Source organism: Chlorocebus sabaeus, chromosome 4 (genome assembly GCF_047675955.1).
Source record: "Chlorocebus sabaeus isolate Y175 chromosome 4, mChlSab1.0.hap1, whole genome shotgun sequence".
In the NCBI taxonomy this organism is placed as follows: Eukaryota; Metazoa; Chordata; class Mammalia; order Primates; family Cercopithecidae; genus Chlorocebus; species Chlorocebus sabaeus.
The window spans coordinates 23,368,147-23,377,573 of NC_132907.1; the positions used below are offsets into that span (position 1 = coordinate 23,368,147).

At 39.2% G+C, this 9,427-nt stretch overlaps 1 protein-coding gene across 2 annotated transcripts; it reads right to left on the reverse strand.

Annotated features, from left to right (window-relative positions):
* Positions 1-225: 225 nt before the first annotated feature.
* BTF3 (basic transcription factor 3) lies at positions 226-7,337 on the reverse strand. 2 transcript variants are annotated; one of them, XM_007975167.3, is made up of 6 exons: positions 7,190-7,337; positions 6,547-6,615; positions 3,142-3,255; positions 2,616-2,817; positions 1,342-1,398; positions 226-529 (listed from the first exon to the last, which is right to left on the reverse strand). In XM_007975167.3, the coding sequence occupies exons 2-6, from the start codon at positions 6,613-6,615 to the stop codon at positions 483-485; spliced, it is 489 nt and encodes a 162-aa protein (XP_007973358.1). In that variant the 5' UTR covers positions 7,190-7,337; the 3' UTR covers positions 226-482. The 2 variants fall into 2 exon arrangements, with proteins under 2 accessions (XP_007973358.1, XP_007973352.1); XM_007975161.3 differs by having other exon boundaries at positions 6,949-7,313.
* Positions 7,338-9,427: the final 2,090 nt, after the last annotated feature.

A 9,427-nucleotide genomic window follows, 5' to 3' on the forward strand; every position in this document is an offset into this window, starting at 1 on the left:
GTATTTGCACCCACCACATACCATGGAAGCACTAAGGACTGTTGGAGAGAAAAGTTTTCACACATGAGAACTTTATACTACCTTTGTTACACTACACTGTGATTTTAAATCTTTAATCAAATCCCAAAGGTTATCAGCCATATTACATACCATGATTAGCTTTCTATAAGCAATTTTTTTTACTGTGTACAGATCGGTGTCAATAAAATTAAAAAAAAACCTGTATACTAGGCAAAGAACTTTATTAACCTTTGTTTCAAACTTGATTCCCAGGCTTCTTCGGCTTAATTAGCTGCAAAGAATGAATTGTGTATAAGCAAAAACTGAAAAGAGCTGCAGTGTCCAAGGGGCTTGGGCTTAAAAATATTAGAGATCTAGATTTTATTAGATCCATAAACAAAAATTTCTTAAAAAGCAGTCATAATATAAAATAGCAGCTCCCAGTAACTTCTTCAAGTTTTATCTTCAGAAGTTGACTCAATTCAGTTTGCCTCATTCTTGGAAGCCTCATCAAAATTCTCCACAAGATCTAGGAAAAGGAAAAGAGTAGAAATTCTTTAAAAAGCCAAATCTACAAATCATCATCAATCTTAAAAGGGGATGAGGGAAAGACATTCATTTGCCAGTGATAATAAATACTGTGTCATAGCCCCAAGAACAAGAATGAAGGAGAGGAAAAAAAAAAAAAAACAGAGCCCCCCCCGCCCCCTACCTGGCTCCATCCCATCTCACAGACTGGTCAACATAATATGGGGAAGCAGAACCAAAGAATACAATGCCACAGAATGTTAAAATTTTCCTGGATTCCTAAGGATACCTGTCTATGCAAAATGGGAATATTTGTGAGTCTAGTGATTTTCCTGCCCAATAAATATTTTAGAAGAAAGTAAATTTATCCAATAACAAGAGACAAAAATGTCTCATGATTCCCAAAGGAGTTATGCTGCTACGGATTTTAGAATGCTTTTTTATATATATATATCCCAAGATACCTGAACTACTCCACGCCTTCTTGTAAATTCATGAATTTCAAAGTAGGGAGTAAGGGTCATTAGTGCTCTGCAGGTAATAGTTATATTTAGGGTACTAAATATATACTTATTTATTCAATATTTAAGATTAGATACCTACACATCCTTGGGATCCCACAAAGAAACAAGCCAAGTCAAGTCTATAAACGTAATTTTCAATTACTTAATATTGCATTAGTTTTCTCATTCTAAGTAAGGTCTATGTCCATCTTAACTTACCACCCCTCTTCCCTGGGTAATTTATCCTACAAAGATTTCTTACTCTCCCTTGCTAAGATTCCCTAAGTTAACCTCAAGTAAACGTTCCTACCTGGAACTTCATCATCATCATCCTCTCCAGTAGCAAGTGGTGCTTTTCCATCCACAGCTATAAAAGGAAAAGGTAAACATTATTTGTCTAGGTTTTTAATAAATAACCACCCAAAAAAAAGAACAGATGAAATGCCAAGTATTGTTACAACTTATTTCCGTGATAAGGGACATTTGGGATTTTATCTATGATACTATCAATAACATGATATTCTAATGTCTACAAATGGGTTAAAATACTAGGAACAGCCAACAAACAAAATTCCATACCCATCCTTTCAATCCCTCTGGGCCACCATAGGCCCTGAGGTAGTATAAAGGCAGTAGGGAGCTCTTAGAGTGCAGGTAAAACCCACATACCAAATCATGGTAAGATGTATTTTGGGAGACAAATAAAGATGCCATTTTCTCAACTACTTTGTGTGTGGCATAAGGGTGATGCTCAACAACCACTTACTGAAATGAAAAAATTAAAGTAAAAAAATTACGAGTCTGTGAGTGGTAAGCATCCACTCTACTCTATCACACAAGAATATGAACGTACACAGGACAGTTATGTACTAGCCCCATACAAGCATCAGTGGGATACTTCAAAAGCCTACTTCAGCTCTGAAAACCCTGACAGTTTAGAACCTGCAACTCAACGTGACAATAAAAATGAAAATTGAGGCAGAATGAGTCAACACCTAGAAAAACATGGGTAACTAAAGAGCCATATATAAGCCTCTGACTTGCTCCTGCATTCCCATTCTTCAAAATTTTAAGAAGGTAGAAAACAGTGTAACACTGCCACATATTCAGATGTATATTCAGCTACACTATTTTCTGCCCTGAATAAAATCCCTATCACACTGTAATTAAAAATGCCAGAATATTGGCAGGCCATTTTTAAAAGATTACTGGTAATATCAACTATATAGATGAAACTGAAGTAATTTCATAATTTATACTAATTTTTTTTTCAATTCCAAACTTACAAGTAGTTATTGGCAAAGCACCAAATTAACATTTTCATCATTTCTAGTTAATATTAAGTATCTGATCCAAATCAAGTAAGTAGAAAACATTCCACAAAATCAAGTGTAACAATCATAGCATGCTACATCAATTACTGCAAACTTGAGCAAGGACACTTGCTTAAAATCAGTTACAAATCTGTTCTTTTTAAAGCTTGCATTTCCAAACTTAAAAATACTCATATCCATTCTGAGCCGAGATCAGAAATCAGCTGCTAAATGAGTAATTCCCTGGCAAAATCATTACTAGGAAACTCACATTGTTTGGGCAGAGCTTCGGCCAGTCTCCTTAAACTAGTCAGACTATCTGCGCCAAGCTGGTTTAAGATGCTGGGTAGCATTTCTGTCAGCTGCTTCGTCTCAGCATGGCCTGTAATGGTGAAAGTGTTCGCTGCCAGAGATGCCTGAACTTTAGGGTTGTTAAAGTGGATCACTGTTCCTTGGTTTGTAAACATATTCACCTATTAAGAAAAGAAAAATTTTAATTCGCAACACTGACCAAAGTCTCTTTAAAAACAAATGTTTTATTAAACGAAGTCTGCCTAACTAATCTAGTATTTCTCTGCGAAGCACAGGTGAAATTTTGCCTGGAATGGCATATGCATTCTAATAGCATTCAGACTTAATGATCTCCCTGATATTTATTAATTTATGGTAGCAACACGTTGTAGGGACTTTGAAGTCATTTAGTTAAAAAAAACAAAAACAAAACCCATTTAATGCATGAATGTTAACTTTTCCCAGCCAAATCTTGTTTTTTTAAAGAAACAAAATTTGACACTTGCCTCTTCAATACCGGAGATATTGTTTACCCCTAACTTCTTTAAGGAGAACTGAAGTTTTTTATCATCTGCTGTGGCTGTTCTATGAACCACCTTCTTCTTTCTGCGAGCAGTTCCCTAAATTCAGGGAGAAGAGGAAAGAAAACAGCACATTTATACCACAACCGATATTTTTCAAATGGGAATAGTTTCCAATTCATTTCTGACCTTTGGATCTGTATAAGAACATTACCATAATCATAAACTTATGCAGTGAGCTGGCAGGCTAAGGCAAAAATAGAAGCAAAAAATGGGAAAGGAAAAGAATGATCTTTACAAAGTTCTATTTTTTACATTTGCTCTAAAAGTGATCAAAGAGGTAGCATGTGTCAACCTAAATTAAGGATTTGAAAGAACTCCACATCCAGAATTATTAACCTTTCCTGTTTTTTTTTTTTTTTTTTTTTGAGACAGGGTCTCACTCTGTTGCCCAGGCTACAGTGGCGCAATCTCGGCTCACTGCAACCTCCGCCTCCCAGGTTCAAGTGATTCTCCTGCCTCAGCCTCCCAAGTAGCTGGGATTACAGGCACTCCCACCATGGCTGGCTAGTTTTTGTATTTTTAGTAGAGATGGGGTTTCACCATGTTGGCCAGGCTGGTCTCAAACTGCTGGCCTCAAGTGATCCGCCCACCTCGGCCTCCCAAAGTGTTGGGACTACAAGCATGAGTCACTGTGCCTGACTCCTTTTCTGTTTTTATATTAAATAAAAATCAACACCCAAATTAGTATTTACAGGCAAGATAGTGTATGGAACAATCAAATGAATCTGTATATAGACTTCTATAGCACTCGAGAGTAAAGTCTGAAGTCCTTACACCTTAACCTACAAGAGCCGTACACAAACTGTCCTGCCCTTAATATGCCACTCCTGACTGCATCTGCTACCACCCCTCTTCTTTAGCCAAATAAACCTTGGCTGTTCTTTGAACAGGCCAAGCAGGCTATGACCCAAGGGCCTTTGCACATGCTGTTCCTCTCTTTCCGGAACATCTACCTGGCTCTTTCCCTCACTGCAGATCTCAAGTCTTATGTTACCGGGTCAGAGTGGTCTTTCTCAACTACCCAAAGTAAAATAGCAACTTCCACACTCACCCATCAATTTCTTTCTATCCTGGTTTATTTCTCTTCATAACACTTATTACTATAAGAGATAAATACATTTTATCATCCATCTCCTTTCACTAGAATGTAAGCTCCATAAGGACTTCTGTTTGTTGCTATAAACCCAGTATCTACAACAGAGTCTAGCTCATTGAAAGCACTCAAGGAAAGGCTATCACACCCAACTACCTCATTTTCCCCCAACCTCCATCCCTATTCCTATTCATCCTTTAAAATTTTATTCAAGTCATTACCTCTTGTGTGCCTTTCCTAAATTCTACAACTACCCCCTTTCCCTATGCCAAATCATTCCCATCTCTAGATTTTGAAAATGCTTCTACTATTGTACTATGTATATTACACTGTGAAAACAGATTTTTTTTTTTTTTAAAAGACAATAATCAAATTATCACCACTGCTAGGCCTAAAGCCCACCTAGGGACTTTAAACTTCTTAAATTTTATATTCTCAGGATCCAACATAGTAAAGGCTTAAATAAATCTTATTTAACTGAAGAAAATATCTATAGCTACAAAAGAAAAAAAAAGTACTGGTTACTAACCTCTCCCAACTATTATGAACAAAAATCACTTTGAAATGGTCATGTATGTATCTGGTTTCCAAAGAATCTTCTCTAAGAAATTCAAAGGAATTTCTAAGATTGTAAAGACAAATCAAGCATACCTTCTATAGGTTTCAGACACTTCACATATGTCGAGTTCAATGTTCACTTAATTATTATTAACGCTCTGATTAGACATGAAAATAAAAGGCTTTTGTAACATTTACCTAAGAGCACCTAACACCTACAGTTTTCTCTAAAGCAAAATTAACTCACCTAATTTCACATCCCATAATAAGTACACTTCTTAAACAGTGTAGAAATGTTTCCATATTCTGTGACTACAGAAATACTTTTTGTATTATTAGCTAAATGAGTATTAAGATGTTAGGACACAAAATTTAATCTTGTATCAGCTTTAAATATCCTAGCAAATCTCAAGATTTTCCTTTACCCTAAAGTGATGTCTCCCAAAGTTAAAGCCTAATGATGGGAGTAACAACAAAAAGATTGCACATAAGCACATTATTCAAATTACTCCTTCTGAAACTGTACTGAAAGTAAGAGTGGTTAAAAACACCAATATAAGAGCATCCAAACACTGACACACGAAAAGTTGAGTTTTGCTGGCACTTGAAGGCCAGTCTGGTAACAATTGATTAAAAAGGGCAAGAAACACCTAATGTTGTTAAATATGTGGGTGTGGATCTTGAAGACTGCTAACATTAGCAAAAATAAAAAGTAAAAAAAATCAGGATAAATTCACCGCTGGCAATGTTCAGTAATTTAACAAAGCTGTATATTATTAAGTCTACGTGCAACTTCTGGCTATCTCACAGCTGACTCTAAGTTAAACGCTTAAAGTTGGGAAAAACTAATAGGCAATAAACACGTACTATGGAAGCTTTACAAGTTTTACCAAGTAGAGACATGCTCTGTTTCAACAAGCTACCACACCTTGTTAAATACTAAGAATGTGCTAACAATACAAACTAGGTAGACCTCTGTCTACAGCGGACCTCTTATTTAAGTAAATTACAGGACAATCTAAAAATCAACTTCAAAAAAGAATCCCCTTGATGTGAATCAATATCTACCAGAAAAAAACAATCAAAAACTGATCATTTAAAAATCAGTCACTTTAATTCCCTCATTTTTATAGTAATACAAAGTCAGAAAAGGAAATACACCTACTTGGGTTATATTTTCAAATCTAACAGTCACTGCTCTTAAACTCCAAAATGTACCTATATCTTCAAACACTCTTGAAAATATGCAACTATCCTAAAGAATATTTAGTTCAGAAAGCAGTACAGAAAGGTCTCAATTTACAAGACACACAAACAAGCACTGACTTTATACAACTTAGGCCAAAACAAGTCAAGGGTATGATGTGCACAACGATCTAACTGAAATGACACATTTTCCTTACAAATTAAATTAGGAAACACTTTTGTTCTACTTATACTCTGTAACACTGAAAACACAAACATATTTACACAAAAGCGATGTTTTTAGCTCGTCTCACTGATGTATCTCTAACTCTCGTCTCCCCGGCTGCTCGGGATTTGCTGGCTCCATGAATTTCCCTCGATAGGCAAAGTTTGTCACCGATAATATAAGAAGTGCAAAAACAATGTTTTTAAAAATACCTAAGCCTTAAAAAAAAAAAAAAAAAAAAAAAACCCGAACTATTAAAACTTACTTTCCCACCAATGCGCACTTGTGCCTGCAGTTTGGCGAGTTTTTCCTGGTTCATGATTGTTTCTTTCATCTAGAAAAAGAGGAAATCCTCAGCAAGGATAGGTTTAGCTCACTCTAGCATTCCACGCTCGTTATTTCCCAAGATAACAGCAGGAAAATAAACGTCCTACACAGGCCGAAACCTGGATCCCAAATCCACCCCGCAAAGCTCCAAATTTGGGTTTCCAGGGAGCCCAAAGAGCACCCGCCTCCCCACACTCCCCCACAGCTCCCCGCTCTTGGCAGGCCCGGATCAAGGGCTCTACCCCACGCCTGGCCAGCACCCCCCACCCGTGGCCCTGGCCTGGCCTCGGCCTAGCCAGGGCCTGCCCGGCCCGGCCACTCTCCGCAAGCCTCGCGGTACCTGAGGCTCCTGTCCTCGGGTTCCGCCGCGAGGTGGAGGTAGAGACAGCGTCGCCTCGCCCCCAGGGCAGCCGCCCCTGGCTCGACCTCGCCCCCGAGAGTCAGCCTGAGCGGGAGCGCCTGTCCGTCGCATCGCCTTCCTCTCCTCCTCTGCCCTGTCCCTCCCTGTCTCGCTCCTTCAGGGAACTTCCCGCCCCCGCTCCCGTCCTCCTACCACGCCGCCGTCCACAGCCTTTTTGTACCTTGTCGGAGCGAATAAGGGGCCGCGCGGGGGACTAGGGTTGGTGCTCAAGGGGTCTCGGGTGGACCAGCTGAGATTAGGCGTACACACGCGGGGACGCAAGATGGCAGCTAAAGGAAGGCCGGAAGTGACACAAGGCCACTTCCTCCAAGAGTCAGGAAACTGACTTCGCCGCGAGCTCAGTTCATCTTTGCGCAAGCGCGGCAGCGTTTGTGACGGTAGGGCGAGTGCGTTCTCTCCTCCGCCTCTTCCAGCGGCTGCCGGCTGCAGGCTGCACGAGGGACTCCTGGCTTCGGGCGCCGCCCGTACCTCTGGGAGAGGCCACAAAGGGGTCGGAGAGCGCGGTCCTGTGCAGTTAGGGTTAAGTCCGCTCAGTCTCCATTGGGCCCTGATCCTGGAGTTCTGTACCGTCCGAAGAAAGGGCCTGTTCACGTTTCCCGGAGACGCTGGAGGTGCCCAGCTTGTGCTCACCACTCGAGCAGCCCTACCCTTGTTGGAGGTGTAGGTTGGAGAATTGTAGAATTTCCCTCTCGGCCCGAATGAGCCATTACCAAAGCATTTTGTCAAAAATAGTGAAGTTAGTTTTGCTTTCCAAGATTAGGTGGTGTGGTAGATTGCGGGACCGAGGTTCAGAATTTCTGGGGGCTGTAGCCCCGAGCCCCACACCTCAGAATGCAACTCAGTACGACGAAGGAACTGGTAATCCGCATTTCAGCCAATATAGCAGATGACTAACCACCTTAAAACGGTCTACACAATTATCTTGTTTATCAGGAAAAAAAATTGACTCCTAGATACCAAATTGGCGTAGATTTGACAATTAGGAGTTCACGGTTAAGCAGACTTTATCTATCTTAATCCAATCACAAGAGAAATTCTGCCTGCTGTGTTTGGAGAGACAACGCGTGGATGTGAGTTAAACTTTGCTAAACCCCAGGACAAGCTTTAAGACAAAACTACTGATACTTAAAATGGCAATTTAAATAAAAATGCTGTCTGATCAGCCTTTTTGTGGTCTTAACCATGAAATGTTTTTGCGTATTCAAAAGTGAGTCCGAAATCTTAGAATGCAATGTATATAGCAAGAAAACTTGTGTAAGTGCAGACTCCTCTCCAGTTAAGATCAACATTTAAACTTTTTGAATACTTTTTACATATAAGTTTGTTGAAATTGATGTCTCAAGAACGTAACTGGTGAGGACAGCTGTATTGCTTTTTAGAATAATTGTTACAGTTATATTTACAAAAAACAATGTTGCTTCAATTAAATATGAGTGAGGTTTAGTACCGGAAAGGGTGTTCGTAATGAATCACCTTCCTAATGACAAAGACCAAAATGGCAGTACCAACACTTCTGTGCTCTGGAGATATTACAAAATATACAGAAAGACTCCCCCTTTTTGAGAGAAATGTCTGTCTCTGTCTAGGAACAGTTTTTTTCCCTCTCCTCCATGTTATATTGGAGACATTTGAAAGTTCCTAGTCACGTGATGTTTTCTGAGCTTTTATAGAAAAAAGATTCTATGTATGTAACCTGCCACCTGTTTTTTTTTCTTTTTCTTTTTTTTGCCTTCCCTCCCCTCTGCCCTGACTCATCTTTTAATACACCCGTTTTCAGGAAATATTGTGAGCTACTTTATTTATGTTTATTTTTTGAAACCAGGGATGCTGCTAATTTTATTTTTATGATTTTAAATGTAAAACTTTAAAAATATTAAAAGAGATGGGGTCTTACTTTGTTGCCTAGGCAGGGCTCAAACTCCTGCACTCAAAGGATCCTTCAGTCTCAGCCACTTGAGAAGCTGAAACTACAGGTGTGCACCGTTTTCCCTGGCTTATGACTTTTTTTAAAAAAAATTTACTCTTGTTCCTACTTTTCTCTCCTGTTCTTTCATGAATTTAAAGATTTGCCGCGTGTTGAAAATATAAAAGATTCCTTAATGGTTAAAAAAGAAAATTTTGATTTTCTTTGTATGTTCTGCTTTGGTTTGGTTTTTGTGCTTTTCTATTTAGAGATGGAAGTCTTGCTATGTTGGCCAGGCTGGTAAACTCCTAGGTTCAAGCCATCCTCCCACCTGGGCCTCCCAAAGTGCTGGGAGTACAGGCATGAGCCACCATACCTGGCCAAAATTTTGATTTTTTACTCCGGCTGCTTCTGCTTGTTTTATGAGTAGTCAGGAAATTCTGGATTCCTCTAATAATTATATACTAGACTTTTCAAAAATATGGGATTTTTTTG